This window comes from Anomalospiza imberbis, chromosome 11 (assembly GCF_031753505.1).
Source record: "Anomalospiza imberbis isolate Cuckoo-Finch-1a 21T00152 chromosome 11, ASM3175350v1, whole genome shotgun sequence".
NCBI classification, from domain to species: Eukaryota; Metazoa; Chordata; class Aves; order Passeriformes; family Viduidae; genus Anomalospiza; species Anomalospiza imberbis.
Genome location: NC_089691.1, coordinates 512,832 through 537,719, shown reverse-complemented (window position 1 = coordinate 537,719; position 24,888 = coordinate 512,832). Strand labels below are relative to the sequence as shown.

General features: G+C 42.3%; 1 protein-coding gene across 3 annotated transcripts in view; it reads right to left on the bottom strand.

Annotated features, from left to right (window-relative positions):
- Positions 1-114: 114 nt before the first annotated feature.
- The window catches only part of FAM120A (family with sequence similarity 120 member A), a 46,656-nt gene continuing 21,882 nt past the window's right edge, over positions 115-24,888 (bottom strand). For 2 of the 3 annotated variants that reach the window (XM_068201438.1, XM_068201436.1), the window contains exons 8-18: positions 24,741-24,828; positions 21,190-21,414; positions 18,714-18,888; positions 12,767-13,016; positions 11,926-12,040; positions 10,192-10,401; positions 9,161-9,344; positions 8,152-8,289; positions 6,588-6,729; positions 3,159-3,255; positions 115-666 (exon numbers count right to left, since the gene is read on the bottom strand). In XM_068201438.1, coding sequence (XP_068057539.1) covers positions 355-666; positions 3,159-3,255; positions 6,588-6,729; positions 8,152-8,289; positions 9,161-9,344; positions 10,192-10,401; positions 11,926-12,040; positions 12,767-13,016; positions 18,714-18,888; positions 21,190-21,414; positions 24,741-24,828 — 1,936 coding nt within the window. In that variant the 3' untranslated portion in view covers positions 115-354. The remainder of the gene's footprint in view (positions 667-3,158; positions 3,256-6,587; positions 6,730-8,151; positions 8,290-9,160; positions 9,345-10,191; positions 10,402-11,925; positions 12,041-12,766; positions 13,017-18,713; positions 18,889-21,189; positions 21,415-24,740; positions 24,829-24,888) is intronic. The other variant, XM_068201437.1, reaches the window with a different exon arrangement.

Here is a 24,888-nt window from a genome sequence, read left to right as displayed (position 1 = left end):
ACTGCCAAAATTTGTTTTCTTTATATTTCAAAAAACAAAACTACAAGCTTTTGTCATAACCAGTTTAAACTTTATGTATACTTCATTTTAAGTGCGGGAGTCAAATGCTCTTCATTCTTTTTTTTTTTTTTTTTTTTTTTTTTTGTTTTATTGTAGCATTTTGACTACAACTGGTTAAAACTAAAAAAATGTGTTGTTTAAATCTCTGACATCAAAGAGGGATCCGAATTTCCAAAGTCCTCATTTTTCTCTTACGGAAAGGAAAAAATGTACATAACTGTAGGCTCTCTTTCTTTCCAGGTATTCCTAATCCTGACCCTTCCCAACATCCTTCACCCTCTATAAAAAATAAGTTTACTCTTCTTTTTTTAAGACAGTGGCCTCAAGAGCATCATCTTTATGGCAAACACTGTCTGCATTTAGTGCATTTAAGTGAGGATTCGTATTGCACATTTTAGAGTCATTACTCAAGGCACTTTCAGACTGATTGGAAGCCCTGATGTCTCCTGTATTCCCATTCATCTGGGAAGCTGGTTTTTCCTCAGTCACAACTCCATTTTCAGCCAGGGATCCATCTGAAGACACAAGTGAGGATTTAGATTCCTCGGATTTTGACTTAAGTTCTTTGGCTACTTCTTCTGCTGAAGCAGCGTAAGGAGGTTTGCCCTAGTTGTTAAAAAAAGAAGAGAATTACTGAAGAACCAGTGCTAAAAATGTATATAAATGTACAGTCTGATATAAGGACACTACAACAGGCAGCATGCAGGGCACAGGGTCATGAGTGAACACCAAATATTAGGCATTGCTGAAAGAAGTGGCCCACAAAATACATGGAGAGGATTTTCGGTGTTCCCCAGAGCCTTCTGATGCCCCTGGGGCAATGCTTTATTTTTAACTTTTCTGTTGCCCTCCTTTCACAACATCAGAGCTACATAAATGTCTGAAACACCGAAACTGAGAATCAATGTACAGCTGCACTGCGCTCCTTGGTTCATGTATGCTGTGATTCAGGGGCAGGATTCCGTGTTACTCAAATACAAACACGACTGTTTCCAACCAGCGTTTGGAGGAGAGCAGAGGCACCATGCACGATTCCCTGCACCAAGCTATATGCTTCCAAGATTAGGAAAGGCTTTCAGAAAAAAGCATATAGTAAAATTGTACAAGACTGAGTATAGCCATAAAAACCAGACTGATGCAGCATACAATTAGTTTTTAAGTATTTATAATTAACCTTAGCGTTCCAGAAACATAATAGGCTTTAAACAAACCAAAATAAGCAGGTTAGGCTGCTAAGAAGCAGCACAGTGGTCTGTCACACTGTTCACAAAGTCAAGTGCTAAGAAATGGCTTAAGACAGGGACACCTCAAACAGCAGCAAACAGCTCTGCAGTATAAAAACCTCCACTGTTACCTACTAGAACACCTGCAGTAAGCTGCTGAAGGATTTTACAGAAGGACTTTGCAGGTGAGTCAGAACTGCTGTTCTCTAGCATTCTCATTATCCAGATAATCACAATTCTCAGTCCCACTGCACAGGTATGGGACTGCACAAGGTACACTGATCACTGTCATCGTGCCTCTTTACAGACATCCTTAAGTTCAGCTTTCAAGACATGCTTTAGTTTCTTTCCAGAACAAGAGTGGAAAGTCTCATCCTGGGACAAAACAGACCAATCTGGTGTGTTGGATAAATCCAAAGAGCTCGTTTTGGTCAGACTCCCAAGCTGAGGGGAGGAAGTGCCTCGGGCTGAGCCTGGCCCTGCGGAGGCACTGCCTCAGTGAGGCAGAGGGGCCACTGGCACCTCCCAGCCTCATCTGGCCCTCACAGTCCACTCACTGCGTGGGAACTTTCCCAAGTTCTCCCAGCCATGTGCATTTTAAATTATCTTTTTTCTCTTCCTCTACAAGGAACATCCTATATGGCCTTGATGACCACAAAATGCAATCAGCTCAGGTCCACAGAACATGCCATTTATCTTCTCCAGGCACAATTTTACACACAGGTCCTTGTTATCACAAGTATTTACCATCCAAATTACGGATCATTAATAAAAATGCAAATGCCCAACCTTGATGGCACTTGTCAAGACACCTGCAGCTACTACCTGAACTATACTCCCATATGTACACCTGTGGTAAGCCTGGAGTATTTGGGAGCTCGTTTTCAGGATTTCCTTTATTTCAAAGCTTAAGGTACTCAGAAATTAGATGCCCTATTATCAACACAGTGGTTTCTCTTCTATTTAAAGATGTAAAGTTTCAGATTCACAGGCATATTTGTAGACATATAGTCTGCGTACACAGCAATTTAACAAGAAAGAGAAGTATTTGAATTTTTACATCTGTAACACAGTTTTACTGGAAGTTAATAGTTGCTCCATTATCTACTGGAGAACATTCTTTTACTGTCTGACACCTGAAAAAAGCCCCCTACTCTCAGGTCTCCCTGACAAATGGTATATCCACATGACATAGTTATTGTGGAAATTTTTCCAGCTATTTACTACTCATTCATCCAAACTGCATAGCAGCCAGAACCATGGAAAAGGGAGGAAAACAGAACTCTGAAAGCAACTGGCATCTCGTACAGATCAGCAGTGTGCCTCAGCTATATTTGAAGGATCCATGGAACAGACAGAAGTCATGAGCCATGGACGCTTTGCAGGGTGTCACCAGGAAGGAACCCGCGTGCTCAGGGGGAAAGGTTGCTCTGCTATTCCCAGGAAGTTTAGAGTGACCTTTTACATCTGGAGCACGGCAGCAGCAAAGATCCTTCACTGCTACAAACTTTCCTTCATGAGGCTGGACTGTGGTCCCAGAAAAGAAACTGGGGAAGAGTGGGGCAGGAACAGAACTGCTAATTTGTTTCAGCTTTGTATTTCTCCCATTTTCTAAATTTTCTTCTACTCCCATGGCTGGTTAGAGCTGTGTAGGCACAGGATTCATGTCAAAATACATTCTTCCACATCTGTCTTTAGAAGCAAAGTTTGCTTTAAGTGAGCTGTGACACCAGCCTGTCCTGTCACCGCTGTGCAGCTCACAGCTTCCACAGGTCGCCAGAAACACTTGTAGCTGTTAAAGTGGTGCTGGTCTGGAGTCCACCCCAGCCCAGCCCGTCACAGAGCGTGCTGCAGTCAGGCACATGGCTTCATTACCTGAATTGCTCCCTGGCTTTTATAACCTCGCCCATAGTACCTTCCACCTCTTCCAAAAGTTCTTATCACCGGAGTGGAGATAACTCCTCTAGGTCGCCTGCAGGGGTGAGGCAAGGGGAGAAAATAAAACACTGATCAGTTTTGTTGACAACTACTTTACATTTAGTTTTGCCAGACTACTATTTCCCTAGCTTTATGGTCTAGTGCCTATCATCAACACATCTTGAAAGAAGAAAGATGCCTAATTCTGAATTGCAGGGTTCTGCTGCTTGCAATTGTACCAAACCCAACAAACCTTTCAGGTCCGGAGCAATAAAATGTCTCTTTCTAGATTTCCATTCAAAAGAAACAATAAATTATATTTTCAAGCTTTGCAGAAACATTTTCCAAGTGTCAAATTATCCTCACGGCACTTTAAAACCAGAGCTCAAAATACTTTCACCTTACAAAAACAGCAATTTGAACCACATAGAAAGTCATTTCCCCCATTAAGTAACAGTTCCCAATGTAAACACATGAGACAGGCTCTGATAAAAGAAAAGTGAGGCAGAATTAAAAAGTCGTGTAGGCACAAAATTATCTAAGAAACTGAGAGAATAAAAGTTTCACCTTTATCTGGCATGTGGCAGTTGGTAAGTTGGGATGTTTTCCAATGGAGACTCCCAACTTAGACACATTAGGTGGTGGTTTTTGGTGTGATTCAGTACAGATTACATTAGATGAAACCAAACTTTCTCACCTTGGTCTCAAGCTGTGCCAGGGGAGGTGGTTTAGATAAGATATATTTGGACAAATTTGTTCACAGAAAGGGTCAAGCCCTGGTACAGGCTGCCCAGGGCAGTGCTGGGTTTTAAAGAAGCAACAGCAGAGAATGAAGAGAGAGGAGCTGTGGTTTGCATGTAAGTTCCTCTCACTGTGTTCCCTCCTTGCCAATCTCACTGGCTCTCTTTTTACAAGGTCAAAGTATGCCCTTCGAGGAGCTGAGAAAAACTTTTCCCCCTCAGAAAATCACACTAAATACACTGAAGGATAGAGGCTAAGACAAAGCAGCTGGTATAATTTTACACAATAAGAACAATATCTGAGCTCAGCATTGCAGAGACATGAGGCAATGGGGTGAATAAACCTGACTCAGTCCCCTCTGCTGAAAGATAAAATGGAATACAAATGTACAAAACGGGGCCATGAACTAAGACAATTTGCTGTGCTGTTTCCTAGTTGTGACCTTTGGTAGGAAATAACCTCTACCAACATGAACCTGCTGTTAAAGCATTGGAGATCAGGAAAGGTTCATCCCCCAGAGGGTGCTGGCACTGCCCAGGCTCCCCAGGGAATGGGCATGGCCCCGAGGCTGCCAGAGCTCCAGGAGCGTTTGGACAGCGCTGCCAGGGATGCCCAGGGTGGGATTGTTGGGGTGTCTGTGCAGGACCAAGGGTTGGACTCCATGATCCTTTTGGCTCCTTTCTAACTCAAAATATTTTATGGTTCTGTGACTCTGTCTTTAGGCAGAATCCTTGACACAAGTTTTCCCTTAACTCATGTTTTCCTATTGGTTCTACTTTAGTATCAACTGACCCAACAAACGGGTAAGCTGCCCGCAGTCATTTTCCCTCTGGCCTATTCTAGTAACTCTACATGTGACCAGTGTCCTATCAGTGCTGATCTGATGGAAACAGGAAGATCTGACATTGACAGTTTTCCTGTCTCTTTGGAGTGACAAGCTGCACCAAACATTACTGCCTTAAGACAGCACCTTCAACGAAAAGAAACTTCAGGCATTTTATCTCAAATTGAAATCTACTACTGAAAAATCTATTTCTCTGTCATAAAGGTACTGGCAGGAGCAGCAACACCCTTTCAGTGATCTGTTCACTTCCCAGATAAGGAGAGTTCTCAGCTCCCGGCTACTGATGTTCTGCATGAATTCAGCTATTTCCCTCTTCAGGAGATGGAGGAACTGCTGTCTTGTGTGGATGTAAGCGAGCTCTGAGCCCTAGGCTGCCCACAGACCTTGCTCAGGGTGCTTTGGCAGACACTGGCTTTGGCAGGACACCAGCCATCATCAGCAGCACCTCCCCACACAGAGTGCAGATCACTGGGAGAAGCAACCAGCTCTGTTCATGTATCCTCATGAAAAACAGAACTGATGATCATCCAAGAACCTCATTTCAATGAGGTTCAATGAGGCACCTTTGCTCACTCCCACTCTCTCCAGATGCTGCTCTGGATTTGGGATTTGGGAGCAGGGCTCCCAAAGCCCCCCCACACCCGCACAGGTGCCTGACCGCTGTCTGAAACACCTAAAACAACACTCAATGCTTCTGTTTTGGCAGCTGGATCTCATTCTTGAGAACTGGGCGGTCCTAGCTAAATGGGGTCCCCTCAAAGGGTCAGCTCTGCCGCCACTGAACTGCTTCACATTTGTTCCCACTGCTCCTGCCTCTCCCTGGCCCTACTGCAGCTCCTATTCTCCCTGGGCTTCCATTAACCCAGCTCCTCACTCAGCCCAACATGACAGGCATCCCAACAGCTCTGGCTGACTCCAGCATGAAGCTTCATAGTGCACACTGGCGTAAATTAACAGACAGATGAAATTCATGCAGTGCAGTCTTTCACACTGCTGCTCCCTAGCTCAAGGTGGCAATAAATCCATCAGCTTTACTCCACTCCTAATACAGACAGACACCACACATAAATCATAGTACTTTAGGATTCTCTTCTGTAATAGACACAACCTTAATGAAAGATAAAGAGAGTTCTTTAAGGCACAGAACCAGCAAGCCTATGGAAAAAAATACCAACTTAAAAGTAACAAACTAGGTATTTTTGCAATAAAGTACTTGGTTTTCACACATGTTGAGCACCTATAACTTCAGCTGTAGTGAAATTAAGTGGAAGAGCTGAAGAAACTAATATTCTTTTAAGCACACTTCCATCATGACTGTAACAGAGAACTATTAAACTCAGAAATTAAACTCAGAAAACTATTAAACTCAGCCCTTCAGGTGTTTTCTGCTTCACAGGATTGTATAATGTAGTTATTAAAACTGTTATCATACTTCTTAATAAATGTCCTTCCATAAAAAAAGAAAGGAATTTAATGTAATGTATCTACTGGTTTAATGGAAAAGTCCTGAAGTCATCTCCTCATGCAAAAGCAACCTCTGTGTGTGTGTGTATATATATATTTCAGATTGAGTATGAATTTTATTTGCACATAAAAATGCTTATAACTATACAAATAACTGGTGAAAAGCATCTGAAAAGGAATGCCAATGTTTTTCCTGAATATTCACTGGGTATAATTGACCCTAAGTGTCCTAAAGTGTGTTATATGCAATCTCTACTGCTTCCAACTTCTCCCTGCTTTCCTTGCTTCCCCAGTCATTAAATCCCACGTGAGAAGCACGTTCCCAGGCTGGCACTTACCCTCTGGCTGGTCCTCCCACGGACACCACCTGCAGAGGAAATGGCCCTCTCCCCCCTCGTCCACGTCTGCTTCCAGCCCAATGGCCGACTACAGTGCCGGCAATTTCAAGTTTCCCTCCCTGAGAAGGAATAGGTTGGACTCCTGCACATAAAAGCAAAACCAAACTTTGACCTTCACAATAATCACAGTAAAGTTCCAAATGAGTGGAAAGCTGCTTTGCCCAGATTTCACCACATAACCCATTTCCTCTAGGGATACTGTGAGATTATTGCTCATTTTTGCAGTATTCCAGAAGTGTTAGAACTCCATGAGCCTGTTTCTCCCCATACCTTTTTAAAAATACATATGAATTCTTAAAAGAGAAGTTATCTGACATGAATGCTTCAGTTTCAGTAATTAAAAATATACTTGAGATAGGCCTCAAGAAACCAGCAGAATTTTACAAGCTGGCTGAAGATTGTTTTTTACCTGCATTCTTGAAGAAGAAGGAACTCTTGCAGGTTCAAGGCACATTTTAGCCAACAGCAAGTATAAGCACAGATCACACAGATTATATTGGCAATATAGAACTTACTAGGCTGGATAAGCTCTACTAACACTAAGTTGCTATAAAAATGTAGCATCCAAACAGATCTAGTTTAAAAGGTGTATTCATCATTCCCCCTCAAAGAAAGCAGCTAAAGTTACAGTTGTCTAAGATGCAACTACAACTTTTGTTCAAGTTGCTCATGTCTGTATACTAAATCAGTTCTGGGGCATAACATATATTTCAAGAAATCCAGGTATGTGAACTGAGCAAGATGTTACTGGTAAGACCATCAGCACCAAAAGGGTTACAAACCACAGCATTTACACAGCCATAATTAGTCTCCAAATGTTATAGGCTGGGAACTACACTACTGATTACATCCAGAAGGCTCCTACTTCTCTGTGCAAGTCCTTCAGCTCCAAAGGCAGATGGTTTGCACGGCCGAAGTTATCCACACATGAAGCACTAGAGGTATGTTTGCTCTTAGGATAAAAGCTCAGAGGCCAGAAAGAACAGCTAAATATGTGAGAAAAATTTACCCTCAACAGGTTTCCATCATCTCACATCATATGGGAAGTGAGCAATGGGTACACAGGTAGGGAAGTAAATCCCACTCCTGTGTCCAAACCAGCACTGATGCCAGCAAAGAAGGGCTCAGCAGTAACACCAAAGTCAGTCATTTCTACGCTGGTCTTTGCAAAAAGCTCAACTGTCCCCAGATTTTGGAAATTCCCTGTTAATACAGAGGCCAGTGGGTTACAGATGCCCTCTTCACCAGTGGGAGCACAGGAGACAGGCTGCCCACTGGGTTTTAGGCTCTCCTGTGTTTGGAGAGGTTTCTGGCACGAGGAGGGCTGGCGCTGGGGGCTTGCGGCAGGGACGGGAGCAGAGCGGACAGCAGCCGGGCAGGCTCTAGAGAGGGAAGCTGAGACAGTTAAGGAGACAGGGAGTCAGTAGGAAAGCCTCAGACCAACCCGTACAGTGGAGGAAGCCGTTGCCAGAAGCTCTAAGAAAAGGGGTTTGGGTATAATTACCGCCCTGAAACTTGCTAGTCCTGTTGCTGTCATTGCCAGAGAAGGCTCCGGAGTGTCCTGCCGCTGCCGCCACCCGGAAGGCCCGGTAAGTGCCTGTGGCTACTGTTTCCCCATAAGGGCCTCCGAAGCCATAGACTCCTGTTAGACCCAGGGTAAAGAAAGACAGGGGAAAAGCTGTGAGGGGGCCACGCAACCGGGAAGGCCCCAGCAGAGAGGTTGCTGCCTCCTTCCACCCTTCCAGAGCCAGGCGGGAGGGCCGTGCTCCTGCGGGCCGGGCTCCTGTAGGCAATGCTGCAGCACTGCTGAGGCAGCCCTGGCCAAAGGTGTCCTGCTGCCTCAGCCAGCAGGGAGCCTCTGATCCGAAGGGCAGGCCTTGGGGCTTGGAATGGGATCCCAACTTCTATGGCATTGTAAAGGCTTGTGACAATTTTCTGGCAGCGAGCATTGGTAGCTACAGTCATGGCACCCCTGAGATGCCTGTGGCCGGTATCTATACACCTCTGGGCCTTGGTACGGAAAGATTTCGAGGAAGGGAGCAATTCTAGGAACAGCCTAGAATGGTTATGTCAGTATATACACTTGAGGGTGCCAATGGTTATATGACTGCAGCAAAACACAGAGGAGTGGGGAGGGGGGAAGGTTGTCTTCAGCCCTGACAGTTAAACTGTGTCTGGTAATTTATAAATGTTTTGAACCAATTTACTGTGCAAATCAAAGCTTTTTCATACCGCCCAGTGTCAATCCATTCCTCTTTTTTCTAGTTCTACAACAACAGTAAAAATATTTTGATCTGGCACAGTTACTAAAATCTTGATGAAAATACGCAGCAATACACCACGTTCCATACCACTGGGCTAATAAAAGCAACCCCAAAATACAGTGATTGGCACATGCCAACACAAGCTGACCACTTGCTTTTCTGTGTTTTCCCTAAGAAATTGACCAGAGTTGGTAGTTTTGGGAATGTGCGAGGTAAGTTAATGTGTGGCACCGCTGTCCCATCACTTACCAGCAAAGCCTCTCCCCCTGCCCTGAGGTGGTGGGACTGGCCCAAAGTGTCGAGGATACATAGAAGCTGGATAGAAAGGCATGGCAGGTGGAGGTGGGAAAGGGAGAGGATGGTTCTGCCTGGAGAAATTTAATCCTTCTAGGATGCTCTGACGCATCTTTTCAACCTTGGCTGCCTGCTCAGCCTAGGAATAAAGAGAAGGTCACAAGAGGGACATTAGAATTCTCATTTCAATTGTATAAAGCTACATTTACACAACAAATTCAAAGGAAAACCCAAAATAATAGAGAAGTAGAGACAGAATCATCATCCTAAACCTGGACTGCAAACCAGAGTCTGTGCATACAGGCTGAAACATGCCTGGAGGGTTATAACCCTGAGAAAGCACCACAGCCACCATCAGTAACAAAGCTAGGATCAGGTTCCCTCAAGTCACAAAAAAAGAAGGGATACTATTTCATATCTTTCAAAAAGTTAAAAACAAAAAATTTGGGTTATTCAGTAAAATCTTTTATCAGTTTCCTGGTTTTACAGGTGGATAGTAACTTTGCATGATTTGGTTAACACAAAAAAGGCCTTCATTCGTATTTTAAGACAATTGTAAGAAATGTGAAAAGATTTTGAGCTGAGGACCCCAAGAATGACTACACAGTCTGTCAAATCAGTTAAAAAACACCAATTTTCTTTCACTACAAACCCAGTGCAGCTTAGTCCTTTGAACTGTCTGACCCAAAAACGTGGGACTTGAACAAATGAGCAGAGTTTCCGACTTGGCCATTCATCATATCAGTGTTTCCGTTTCCAGAGAGAAAAAAAAAATCAAATTCAACTTGATGCCTCTTCTTCCAAATCTACCCAAATGCCATCCTACTCATCAAGAAATAAGGAACTAAACAGCAAAACCCACCCATTAGCCATCCCCCTCATATTTGCCTTTAAAAGCAGAGGTGACACATGTGGTGAATGACAACCCATGCCATGGAACCCTTGTGGACGCATGGGACACTCCATCACCCCACACAACTACACACCTGACCATCACAGAGGTCGATGAGCGGAACTTTCTCCCGGCTTGCTTTGATGAGCTTGGTCTGGAATAACTTCCCATCAAAATACATCCAGGGACAGCAATGCTCCCACGGAATCGGCTGTCCGCAGGCATCGTTGGCAAAAAGAGCCATGTCCACACCACTCATAAAGAGAGCAGACAGCTGGATTCCACGGGGATCCAGATTCTCAATCTGTTCAAAACCAGAGTAAATATGTAAGATCACAATGAGACGTAATTCAAACTTATTCCAATAGTTACATTCTTTTCAAAACTCCGGCAAACAGAGGGATTTTAAAAGGTCATCCAGACTTTCAGAGGTTTGAGCAGAAGAATACCCCAGAACCTCATACTTGCGCATCTTCAGAAAAGCTGTTGTCCCATCCACCTGCTCTGGAGACCAGAGATAAACACAACCCCCTATTTTCTCAACACAAAGTGCAGGAAACTATTTCTAAAGACAATTACAAGAAATTAGCACTAGAAAACTTCATTCAAAATTTTGCTCCAAATAATAAAGTGCTTCTGAGATGTGTGGTCGAACATCTCAGAAATGAGCTCAATGCAAAATTCCATTTTTGCTCCCATGTAACTCATTTCTTTCTCAACTCCTTTATGATAGATTTCCTATTAGTTTGATTTAAGATTTTGCTTTAAGGACACATCTCTTAATAACAAAGTAGTGTGTATGCATATAACAGCTTTATTTAGGATGTAGGATAGGGACACTAAGGTAGAATTAAACAGTGAATAATAGGTAGTGGTGAAAGCAAAAAGAATTTGCTTGCAGTAAGTGTATTTTTAGCTCTGGCATAAGAAAATATTACTACTAGTGTTCTCTGAAATACTTCTCAAAATATCAGCCCTTGCTTGAGAACATTTTCAAGACCTTGGTATTAAATTTTAAAATTAAACTCCATTACCACCTTCCTTATGCATAAGCAACCTTTAAGAGCCCAAAGACTCTCCCGCTCATTTTGCAGATACATGGCTGAGTTCAATCAAATTCAGCTGCTCTTTATATCTGACTTCACAAGCTGCTTCCTGTGAAGACAGTAACAACCCTGAGGGAATTACTGCATCTTCCAGCAAACCAACATATCTTATGGAAGTAATCCACATTACTTTATGTATGATTGAAAAATAAAAAGAATTACTATTAAACCAAAATATTATCTGCTATCAGTGGCCATTTGTTCTGTGTTGGAATGGAAAGAATATTTTCTCTGGGAATTCCTTTCTTAGGTCTCTAAGAACAGTGATTTTTACAGTGGAGTTTCTTCCTTTTTGCATCAGATCTTAAGAGAGAAGTGAGACTTTGATAAGTCTCTAATAGATACCTTTGTCAAAATCTCTACCCCTAGATGTCATTTAGGCTGTGGGCTCAACATCCCTGGAAGTGTTCCAGGCCAGGTTGGCTGGGGCTTGGAGCAACTTGGGATAGTGGAAGGTGTCCCTGCCCATGTCAGGGAGTAAAATGAGATGGGCTTTAAGGTCCCTTCCAACCCAGCCTGTGATTTTGATTTATTGCGCTGTATTTGGAAAATGGACATTGCAGACCGTTGTAGCCATCCCTGCAACACTTTAAGCCACTATTACTAATATTTTGGAACGTATAGGCTTTTAGTGAGGCACATATAGATCAGTCACTATGGCTAATTCCTGGATCAGCTGGAAACAAATCTCTTAAATTATGTAAGTTCTAGTTAAGAATTACCTTGAGTTCCTGAAGCTGGTCAGGTTCATAGAGCTTTGGAGACAATGCTTGGGCAAGGAAAGCATCAAGTTCCTGGCGACGCAGAATGCGCACCCCTGGCCACTGTACCATATACCTGTGAGGGAAGCACGGCCTCAGTCAGTGGCTTCTTAATGGCTAAGTCAGAAATCAGCACGGCAGATACAGGACATGTGACAGGAGAGAAACATGCTGTGCCAGTGAAAAGAGCAGCTTTAAGATACCACTTATTTTTGCATACCAAGTAGCCCATAAGGAGAAACAGTGTTTTAGTGCTCAAAAGGCAAGATGAAGTTCAATAGACAAATCTACATTTATCATTCTCAAAAATGATATTAAATTAAATTTAATTTCAATTAAATTTGACCATGTTTAAGATGCTAACCTTGAATTCTGAAAGAATTATAAGCTAGTTGTCTTAAATAATTACCCCAAATGTAAGCATCTCCCAATTCCTTGTCAATTTTCAATGTGAAAATTAAACAGTTCAGGATTTTGGAACTCGTGACTTTTTCTTTAGAAATCTGGAAGCTTTTGTGTGCAACTTCACCCACAGAACACTCTGAGGCCCCAAAAGATTTTTTTTTTTTTTCCTGAGGTGAAGTCTTGAGTACACTAAGGTAAAACTAATTCAAATGATACAACCTCTTTGCAACACAAGATCTTTTTTGTCTTCCCTTTAGAGACTGAAAAAGAACTACACACATGCTTTTCTACAACCAAACAGCCTCTCCCAGTGAGGCTGCAAATATGAATTAACACTTTCTAGAATCCCAGAGTAAAACCTTTCCTCGGTTCTGATGCCCCTGGAGGTGACACTAACCGCAGCACGCAGCAGAGCACCATAAGATGAGTGGGCACATTAGTTGGGTTGAGCATTGCTGGTGTGTCTGATCGCATACAGGCCAGGAACGCCCTCATCCGTCGGTTCTTGTCTTCCACAGCTTTGCCTAGCCACAGCTTCTTCAGGTTTGGGCAGGTCCACTCCCTGAATGCAAGGGCTTCCACCAGCTCAGGGGTCTGAGGAGATTTGCCTTTGTAAGCAGCCCATTCCTTAATTATCACCGGTGAAACTGCAGAATGGCAACAGCAGAAAGAAATCAGCCGGACTTAGCATTTCATATTCCAGCAATTATTTCAAACTTCACATGCAAGAGATTTTGATTCAAAAAAGCATCACTTTGAGACTGCAATAATGTGTTGGATTACACTGCCCAGGTAATTCAAACCCTGCAGAAATATTTTTTAATTGTGATCACTTACAAATTAGGCGTATACAGACATGCATACACTAGGAACATCATGCTAATATTTTCAAATGAATATACAACATAGAGGAAATACACATATTTTTCTAAAACAAACAGCACAATTTCCTCTGGAAGTGTTCAATGCCAGGGTGGACAGGGCTTGAAGAAACCTGGTCTACTGGAATGTGTTCCTGCCCACAGCAGAGGATTGGAAATGGACAGTGTTTAAGGTCCCTTCCAATCTAAACCACTTTGTGATTTTAACTTAAAAGTGCAATCTTCTCCTTAAATATCTTTGTCATATCTGTGTGTGATCATACTGTCATATTTGACAATACTTGCGTGTGATCAGAAACCTACAGCAATAAATAAAACTAGTACATAAACACAAACATATGCCATAGGTGGTCTTTTAAGAACAATACAATCCTCGTGATTTGAATCATATTTAAACCTGGTATTATTATACTTGTTTTAGCTGTTCAGCTACTGCAATGGAATGAGATCTCAAATATTGGCAAGTGTGGAGTTCTCCCTAAAAATTTCACAAAACATTACTTTATATTAAGCCTTCCCATTTATTGCGCTGCTTTCTATGAAGAGGTTAGTGGTTTTGTGCCCAGTCTCCCTTTCATCTGCATCAGCATGAAGACAGTTCACTCTACATTGCTGCTAAATCATCTCCATTCTTCTATTTGAAGACAACCAAAACAGAACACAAGTTCAAATCAAGGCTGAGACATGATACCTTTGGCCTTGGAGCAACCCTGAGCCTGAGAGTTCACAGTGTGCCTGCACCCTTCTAACTCTGAGCCAGTTATGCAGTGTGGAAAGGTGCAAGGAACTTGTTAGTGCAGGTTCAGGTTACAGCCTGGGGACATTCCCTGAAGGAGCCCAGACCTGCTCTTTCTGCTGGAAATCCACTGGATACAGCCTGGGAAATACATCCCACTGGTGCCAGCACAGGCCTGATGGCTACAAAGCAATGGGGCAGCAACCTAATGTGTGATTCTATAGCCAGGGGCAGGCAAACCACAGCAGAGGTAAAGGTCAGGATTACAGAGAAAAGCTCCAGAGCATCCCAAAGAGCTCTCCTGCTTTTCAGGAATAAACCCAGCCAAACATTACAGTTATTCCTCACAGAGCTCAGGGCAGTTTTACAAAGATCACATGCAGCAATGCAAATAAACACTCTGATATATTTAGTTGGTCACCTCACTACAAAATTATGTTCTATTTTGGTTGCTCCCAGGTTTTATACACCACTACACTCTAAAGATGGGCGCTAACAGGTAGCAGAGCTACCCTGCCCTACTGCACAGCTCATCTCTCTGGGTTTCTCTGCTTGCTTAGGCCCGGAACAGGAAACACAAACAAAAGTATGTCTTTTTATGTCTGCTTTCAAACTGTTCTGTAATTGCTTTAGATATCAGAAGCAAAGCTGTACACACCACCAGTGTTTTCCCAGTGTTTCTTTCACTTACCCTGTATACACTTCTTAAGCTTAGAAGGAGGAAATGTCTATGTTTTATGTTTATGTTTTCTACCTTATGTTTCAACATTCAAATGTGGTTCAAAGCTTTTAATCTGTGGATGAGAACTTCCATGGCCCCGTGACATGAAGGCCACAGGAAGAATACCTCAGTCTGTTCTTCAGCCACGTGCTACACAGGTCATGCTAGTGATGCACACAGCCTTCTACGTTGTGCTAAATAATAATAATAATATACAAGAACCCTAGAATGGCTGGAGTGGGAACACACCTTAAAGCCCACCTTGTTCCATTCCCCACTGTGGCAGGATGACCTGTGCCAGGGCCTCACCACTTTCACAAGGAAGAATTTCTTCCCAATATTCCATAATTGCCCTCAGGATGCAATTGCCCTTGTCCTGCCACTCTGGGCCCTTGTCCGAAGTCCATACGCAGCTCTCCTGGAGTCCCTTTAGATACTGGAAAGGGTTCTAATTCTCCCTGGAGCCTTGTCTTCTCCAGGCTAAAAGAGTCCTCCCAGAGTGTCTCCACAGCAGAAGTGTTCCAGCCCTCAGAACATCTTCATAGCCTTCTCTGGACTTACTCCTGCAGATCCATGCCCTGTGCTGAGAACACACAGCTGGGTGCAGGTAACCATGCTTCTTGTGGAAAGGTTTAACAAGAAGGTCAATCTAGTCTGCTGGAATAGAGTTTCCTCTCTGAGTGATGGGGATGAGGAATTGCAGCTGAATCCATTAACAAGCAACTCTAGCACTGTCCACCCAAAATTAGCATTTAACCTAACAGACGAAGCCAGGACTTGTCCATACCCACTAATTTTTCCAGGGCATTTCTCAAACCTTTGAAAAACCTCCGCTGAGACTGCTGCCAAACTCACTGCATTCTCAGCTGACAGAATCACGTATGGCAAAGGATGTATGGCATTTCCTCCCATGACTTCCACTAAGAAATAAGCAGTGCCTACCCTGAAAACTACATGGACTACAACTAGAATCAGCATGTTCAGCCCCATTACCATGGTGTGTATTACACTGTTTTTATACCAAACCTCATCCTACTGCTCATCAGCACGTATGAATACTCACTGAGGCCTGAGGCACCCCACAATACATGGACCTCTGCTTTCAACAGTGCCCTCACGACAGGCTAAGGTTAATCCAAGCAAAGAGGGTCCGCATCAACCTGCACAACAGTAACCTGCTTAATGAACACCTGACTGCCATTACAGACTCTGAAGGCATCAGCCACGGGGGCCCAGCAGAACTCTGGTTGCCAAGCACAGCTCCAGTGGTTCTGGTCTTATTCATTAACTGATTTTTAACATTGTAATCCTTCCTGCCAGCACAGATTGAGCTCAGCACACTTGATTTTGCACGAGGGCTACTGCCCAAGAGACACGGCTTTCCTCTTGGCAGGGCCGGCACCAGCTGAGTACATCTGCGATGGGAACAGCACGTCACAAGGCTACTGGGCTTAAAGTAACAAACCTTGGGATCCAACCAGGAGCTCTGACAGCTTGTGCAAGTGTGCCTTTTGCCACTGAGCAGAAAGAGCAGATGGTTTCACGACACACATGTATTTATCAGGACTGGGAAATAACCTGGTTCAGGGCTTGACAAGCAGAGCAAGGGAGACCCTTGGTTTCCACTCCCCTGTGAGGGAAGGGCAACACAGCAAGCACCGTTCCTTGGCAGCCAAACACAATTAGGCACTCTGTGACCCAACATCTCCTGTCCTCTGGGAGCAGAGATGAGGCCATGTACAGCAAAGGCATCACTTAGCAGACACTGATGACTGAAGAACCCCAGTGATTGCTACTTCTATTGTTTCTTATTGGCTTTTAAATTTCATACAAAAAATAATGATTTAAAAGACAAGAAGCCATCCCTTTCACGAAAGATCCATTATCTTGCCATCTATATATTTAGTAATAATCCCGATGTGTCTGTTTATTATGCATTTTTCCCAGCTTCCCATAACCCTCATGTACAATATCCCTGCCAATTATTCAGGCACTATTTTTAAGTTGCCAGTGTTTGGTTTCTACAACAAAGATGACACGATTTTAGATATTAATATTCATTACATCTCTATATAAATCTTAAAGATCATTTACATTTCTTCAGAAACTAATTTCTTTATTCTCTTAACATATCTTAATTCCTAGATTTTCGCTTAATTGTCTTCATTACTGCATTTCCTAATGTACTCATTTTTGAGAGCAGCAAAATAATTTACACACTAGAGGAAAATGAGCATCACCAGTTCATTATAGCCTGGGCGCTCAGAAAAGTTAGAGAAGGCTAATCAGTGCTTCAGACACTGTTCTCTCCTTATGTCTTGCACAGAAATAAGGAGCTCTTCCAGCCTTGGAAGAGAGCCAACCAAAACAAAGGTGCTCCTGCACCACAGCCCTTTCACACCCCATACCTGCACAGCAGCCCAAATCCATCTTTACCGGCACTGCCAGCTTTGCAGCGAAGCAAGGAATTTTTGGGCATAGGTTCAAATTGGCTTCTGCTTTTTTAAGAGCTTGGTCAGTCCTAAGCTAGAAGTAGGTCAGTAGCTGAATGTGTCCTGCAGCAAGATTTGCCAGAGCTCCTGTAACCAAACCAAGTCAGCAGCAGTGTGCTTACCCACCAGAGGTAAACTCTGGAAAGCTGGAAACTCTGGATAAATGAAGAGAAAATAGAGATTATATAGGCTTCCCCAGTAGCCTATTGAGAACATTCTAGGTTTACGAGATTAAGCTAAAGTAGACCTCCAGCACTCAGCCACTTCACCAAAAAAAAGCTGTAGTATGCCTTTCAGGAGAGAATTCTCATGAGGATGAATGATGATTGCAAATAAAATCACTGTTTAAATCCTGAAATGACCTTGTAACCCAAAATATGACTATGTTGTGTGAGTTTTAAGAAGTAAGAAGTAGGTGTGCTGAGGTATTATCTCAAACAGGGTATAAATATCCATTCCCACAAAGTAACTGGCAAAGGTAAAGAGCTTTTCGAACATCATTGGGAGATTATCATCTTGACTACAAACATACAAAAACATTCACAATCATAAATGGAAAGAGCAGAGGGAATGAATATAAAGTTTACAATTGATACTTATTTTTATCCTTTTACACATGAAGCCTATGACTGATGATTTCATACATTTTGAATATCTGATTCTTAAATTTACCATAGTGACAGCAGACTCCTACATTTAAATACTTGTGCTGCTGCTGCCGTACACTGAATGCTTCAGCATTCCTGTAACCTTTATAAGCTGCAACTGAGAAGTTCAGTCATTTCCTTGTATGCATTCATTATAACAAAAACACTCTAGAATGAGGACCGAAATGACAGTAATTCCTGGAAACTGAAGACTTAAAAAGACAACTTTCAGATTAATGAGAAGATTAACATTCATATCTCTGAACAAGTCAGAGGATCTTTTGACAAGGTTGTTTGCAAAAGTTTAGTCTGTCCTGACCCAGGTCTACCTTTGGTTACATTACACCCTGATTTCTGTGGGGTTTAAACTAAGTTTTTATATGCCAATACCTGAAGGACACATGATACTTGCAAAATTTCCCTGAGGTACCTTCAGGGACACATTCAGGAAGCCAGGGCAAGTCAACCTGTGCACCTCTCATTTTTGAAAAAAGCAAGCAGATTTGTATGTGTGTGCAGAGAACAGAAGTTTCCTAAAATCCAGTACTGCCATACACAGAAATGACATCACAAGCTGACATCACTCACTGCAGATCTGGCAGCAGCTTAAGCAGACATTCAGAACCAAGCCTCAGAGCTTGCTTAGAAATAGCAACATTTATAGCTCTTAAACTACAATAGGAAATAAAATTTCAAATTAACAACATCTTTTTCTCTTATCCACAGCATCCAATAGGCCTGAAATTCCTCTGGCTTCAGCTACCCTGATGGGAACTTAGCAACAATTTCCATTCACATCATGGTACAAGTGGCTCTGAAACCACAGCAAAGGGAAGAGGAATAAAGCATGGGTTCTGCAGTACGTACATTCTGGTGGAAGTCTGTTCTTTCTAAAAGCAAGCCTTTCAGTTTTCTTTCTGCTTTCTGCCAAACTAAACAGGACTCCGTAAACATACTGACGCACTGGCCTATACAGAAGAGCAGCAGGAGGCAAGTCTTTGTTGGCTTCATCTTCTATAGAAACGGCGATTTTGATTTCACCCTTTGGCATGAAAGAAAGCAGAGAAATATGATATGTTACAGTGAACAAGAAGCATTCAGGTATGCACGGCAACCCAATCCAACCCTAATACACGTCAGCTAGTCAAGGCAAATGTGATTCAGTAGTAAAGTGGATCTCAGCTCAGGGAAGGACTAGCCCAGCCTGCTTCATTTCCTCCAGGTTCTGTTGCTTTCCTCTTTCCCTTCTCCATAACACACATATTTGTCTGGACATGTGAAGATTAACTAAATATTGCTCTTTTAATACAGGCACGTGGAAAAACAGTATACATGGAAATAGAGCAACGTGCTTTTAGACAGCCAAAGCACATTTGAAGCTGATCTAGATTTCAGGCAGTTATTTTAAAAAATACTCATGCTGTCTAAAAACACCAGTCTGACTTTTTGCTGCAGGATTTGGGGACTCACTGTAAAAAACAATGTATCAGCACACCTGGACGAAAATGAAAACCACCTAACTGGGAATTACTACAATAAGGCTAGGTTTTTACACATATGTAGAAATTTAGAATTTTATACCTTTTAAGAAAAATAGCATGAAAGAACCTTACAACATTTTCTCTCAGAACAGCAACACTCTTTTCTATAATTGCACATCCAAACATGTTAAGATATTCTTGGAAAATGACTGACTGCACTGCCCCCAAAAATCAACCTTTATTTTTAACACTGACAAGAAAACACTCCATTGTGCTACTTTCTCTTTAAAAAAACCCAATTTAAACTATCCCAGTAATGAATTCTGAAGGTGACACCTTGAAGTGGTTACATTAGGATATTGTCAGGTTTAACTCTGACAACACTACCTTAGGGGTAAGGTTATGTCTCAAAGGTCTCTCTTAATAACAGCAACATAACCTGGAACATGTGCCCATTTCTAAAGAATCCCCATAATTCCACCACAGGGTTCAGGAGTTCTGCACTAGGGTCACAGAGACCCCCTGCAGCTCCAGGCTGAGCCAGAGGGCCTGGAAAGGGCCGGCAGGAAAGGCCCCGGGGGTGCTGGTGGCAGTGGCTGAGCAGGAGCCCAGGTGGGTAAGAAGGACCAGGGCACCTTGGGCTGTTCAGCCCTGGTGTGGCAGCAGGGCCAGGGCAGTGCCCATCCCCTGCGCTGGACATTCTGGAGTCAGTTTTGAGCCCCTCACAAGAAGAAAGAGCTTGAGGGGCTGGAGTGTGTCCAGAGAAGAGAACGGAGCTGGGGAAGGAGCTGAGGGAGCTGGGAAAGGAGCTCAGTCTGGAGAAGAGGAGGCTCGGGGGGGACCTTCTTGCTCTGCACAACTCCCTGACAGGAGGGGGCAGCCAGGGCTGGTCAGGCTCTGCTTCCAGGAAACAAGGGACAGGACAAAGGAAGTGGCTCCAGGTCACTGTGGTGGAGTCCCCATCTGTGAAGCCACGTAGATATGGCACTTGGGGGCCTTGGCAGTGCTGGATTAACAGTTGTACTCAATGATCTTAATGATCTTTTCTAACCTAAATGATTCTGTGATTAAACATAAAGTAGCATTTAAGCACGCTAATATTTTGCTATGCAAAGTGTGAAACAGAACTGGCATCAATGGTCATCACAGACCTTTTGATTCTTCTTCACTTGTCTTTGACAATAAAGTGTAAGAACACAAGCTGTGGTACTAAACAAACAAATGGGAAATAGGAAAGCCAAACCTCAACCTCGTGCAGTAACTTTTAGTTTGATGAATTTCAGATCTGCCTGTGGTCCTTATTGTCTTGAAGAGGATTTTTAAGGGGAATACAAGTTAACAGGCATGGAGACAGTGTCATTTTGCTAGCTGCTGGTACAAAAGGGATTTCTTAGAGTTGGTGTGTTTCTCTCGGGGCCAGCTAACAGTAATGGGAGGGGGATCAGATTGGGAGAGAAACAATCTTATTACTTTTGAACGCTGAAAATAGAGAAGACTTGGCACAGACACCAAAGCACATATGCAAGAATTTTTAGATGGAAATGGACTCTGCATAAACACACACACACAGACATATACACCCATGCATAGAGATATATACAAATAATTGCAAATAGTTGGGAAAAAAGAATTAATTTTGTAAATAAACACTTCTAATTATAGCCATCTCCTATTTACTGAAACAATGTACCATATCAGTGGTAAGAAAACAGGGGGGAAACTGGTTCAAGTGGTCACTAAAAAGTGACCAAAAGTTAGAGCATTAAAAAGTATATAAAAATCTGATATGCTAGCCAGAAATGCCAGGGCAATTATCTTCACAGAACCATTATCTCACAGTACCTCATTTTAAAATGTCATACCTTGGTTAGGACATGAAAGATGTAAGGATACATTAACCCCTTCTTGTGCCTGTGCTCTGCCACTCGCAATACTTCAGGTGCTACCGGAGGTAATGGAGGGGTGGTAATATCCATGTGGTTTCTGGTGGGCATGGACAACAGGCATGGGATTTGTGGATTACTGGTTTGATTCCCTTTGACATCAGCTGCCTGACTTCCTGAAGAAGCACTAGAGGAACCTTCTGCCTGCAACAGAACATACAAAATAAAGTGCTTTGTATGTGTCCAGAAACATACCAGGAGATCAACCAAGAGAAAGAGCAAACTTCCTCCCTCACCCCTAATGACAATAGTACACCTTCACATCACACCGATGCAGTGTGCAGAATACATTATCCAAAGCTGGCTGCAAGGTTTTCAGGAAACCTTCAGCCATTGTTTGCTAGTAGAACCAAATTACTAAGAAAATAAATATTATGCTAAAGCCTTTTACTTATTAACAGCAACAGAAATTATTATTTTCTAAAAATTTAAACTGCATAATGCAGAAGTGGACTGATGGCCTTTTAATGACCTGTGAATGGCCTTTTAACTCAGTATTTCCAAGATACTCCCTACTCAGTTTTTTAACTGACAGTCACATAGTCTGTAATTTATCTAGACTTCCATAAACATAGCCCTTCTCAGCTTGCAATTTTATTCAAAACAGGGGAAATTACATGGTTCAATTAAATAACATGTAAAATACATAGTGTCCAAATGCAAAACCTTGTAAATGCTGTTGGGTCTTATCTTAACATAAAAGCTCTTCATCTGAGAAGACTGTAAGAGAAAATGCTGAAGTTTTCTGACTGGAAAACTAAAGTGGCATTCTATTCCAGTTCTAGAAATGCAGTCCATAAACTTATGGGAAAAATATGATGCATAAAAACATACTGTAAACCTCCCAGCCTTTATAAGAATTTATGTTGATTTCTCACAGACAGAACAAAAACAAAAATTCTCACAGATAGAACAAAAAAAATTTCAAGTTCATTCCTAAAAATCCTGGTCTTCAAAGGCGAAAGCTGGTTTTAGCTTAAGAGTTCATGTTAGGTTTGCTTCATGCCTATGAATTATTATAGCAATAGTAAAAACTTTTGAGAGCAAAATTTCATCACTTGATGATATATCATGTATGAGCATTTTCACAATATGAGTAAAGAAGTTGACATGCTTCCTACGACTTGAAAAGCAAGGCTGAAATGGAAAGGGCCAAAGCATGAAATCCCACAAAACATGTAACATAAAAAATAGGCCCAAACAAGCTCAGGTGGTTCACCTCAGACACATGAAAAATACTAATCTGAATGCAAGTAACAAAAAACCCCCACACAACTTCCCAAAGTCTTCTAAAGGAAGGTGAAGATAGTAATAACAGGCTCTAGCAAAATACCAAAGGGCAACCTTCTTTTCAGATGATGCTTTAATCACACAATCAAAGAGGATGTTACTGAAAGACTGTATTTTAGTTGGTAATAAAGATTTCATTTGAGTTATAAAAATGAAAATACATAGATGAAATGGTTAAAACCTGCAAACCAGAACTTTTCCAGACCAATATCCTTAATAGCAAATGCTTTTATATCACAGCTTTATTAAATCTGTGTTACAGTATCAAATACATCTATGTCAGCTTAAAGACCTTCCCTGACTTCTGCTACCCCAAAAACTCTAAAGTCAGCAATACTGAACCACAACGAGAAGTTTACAGAAGTATACTGAGGGCACACAGGGAAAAAGACAAAAACCCTCACACGACAGCAATGCTTTCCCTGACTGCAGTACCCAGGCTCTTCCTGCATCTGCTGCAGCAATATTCCAACACCTAAGCTGAGGAAACACAACAGTTAAAGGGTGACTCTTTTCTTTAGAAATATGCATCCAGCCAAATGAGAAGAGCTTGTCTTTGTAATGTATAATTCACACTGTGAGATAACTGCAAGGAATTCTGACATTTAAGTCAAATGAAAGGAGTGTCAAGACTGCTGCTACCTGCCTGACCTATGCTGGATGTTCAGCACTTTAATTCAGAAAATCTCATAGCTCACTCAGTTGAAATCTTCATAGAATCACAGATTGGAAGGGACCTTTGAGATCATCTTGTTTCACCCCTGCCATGGCCCAGGGACACCTTCCACTGTCTCAGGTTGCTCCAGGCCCTGTCCAACCTGGCCTTGGACACTTCCAAATATGGGGCAGCTTCTCTGGGCAATGTCTTAAGGAAGTACTACCTCTTTTCTCAATCATTAATATTTCACTTCTCCAGGAAATGAGTTCATTTACAAAATGTACTCACAATCCTTCCTTTTGTGCTCAAAAGATACTTCTGCCTTCTCCTGCTACTGAGGGCTGACGAAGTGGTTTGATAATAAAAAACAAACAGGCAAGTAAAGCTCAGGAGCATTACTACATTAAACTGGATATATTTAAGTCAGCCTGTGCATACATCTCCTGGAAAGTTTACTGAGTGCTCATTCAGCTCTGGCTCAGTGTAGGGGCTGTCTCTGGGAAAGGACACGCTCAGGGCTGGGGGACCCACAGGGCTGCACACAGGCGCAGCCCAGCAGAGAAGAAAGGAATGTAATAGGTCAAATTAGCATTTGCATACGGTGACTAATCCTAGGCAGACACAGTTACAGGCACGGTCTGCAGAAATAATAACTGCTGATGGATGAAATCATCCACTTGGTACTTTAGGCACAAAAGCCCAAGTTAACTGGAATTCCTACGCCAAAAGTACAGGGGAAATGTTCTGCTTGCTCATAGTGTAACTAACTCAAGATCAGGTTTTTTTGACAGAGTTAACAGCTGGTGTACAGCTCCACCATCAAGGCACAGAGATATTAAGTGCAAATGCTCTGAATGCTCTTTCCAAACAGAGATCAACCTTGGAATAGAGACAATCATGTTCTTGATTTGAATGTAGTTTGAAATCTCAAATTTAATAATGATAAATCTTTATCAAAGGCTATCTAGCTCCTCTTTACCTAGTTAACCAGCAACACTAATGGTCCCATGGAGCTACTTTAACTAGTACTATGTGAAATTCCTACCATGCAGTTATAAAGGATTTTTAACTCCTCAGCTGAGCTCTAATACACCTGCAGCGGCCTGTGGCTAACACTGATGGTGTCAGAGCTGTGCTTACTCCACTGTGGGTAACAGGATAAGGACTTTGACTCCATGGACACTCAGACTGTCACACTCCTTCCTAAAAATCCAACATGCACTACTGGAAGCCCAGAGAGCAACATCTGAGGGTGAGATTGTTGACTAAGGGCCAAATAAAGTTATTGATTTGTTCCTGGTTTGTGTCTAGTATTTTCTAAAACATCCTATTTCCAGTTTGTTTTTATGTATATGCTACAATGTCCTTGGAAAACTTCCTCCTGTATTCCAAAGTTGTTGTTTTGTAACTAACAAAGTGTACAGGTTTGCATTAAATGCTACGGATCTATACCGAAAATCCTCCTCCAGGTTTGCCGAAAAGTTTTTACACAAAGTAATAAAATGTGAATTTAAGGAAATACCTTTGTTTGGTCTCCCAGCTCTCCACGCGTTTGACCTTCTGACTGGGTTCCTGGCTTTTCCCAGCCTATTTTGTTCCCACTGACATGGCTGAAGGACAACAGAAAGAAAAACATTATACTAAAATGCAGTTTGAGCGACAGTGAAATA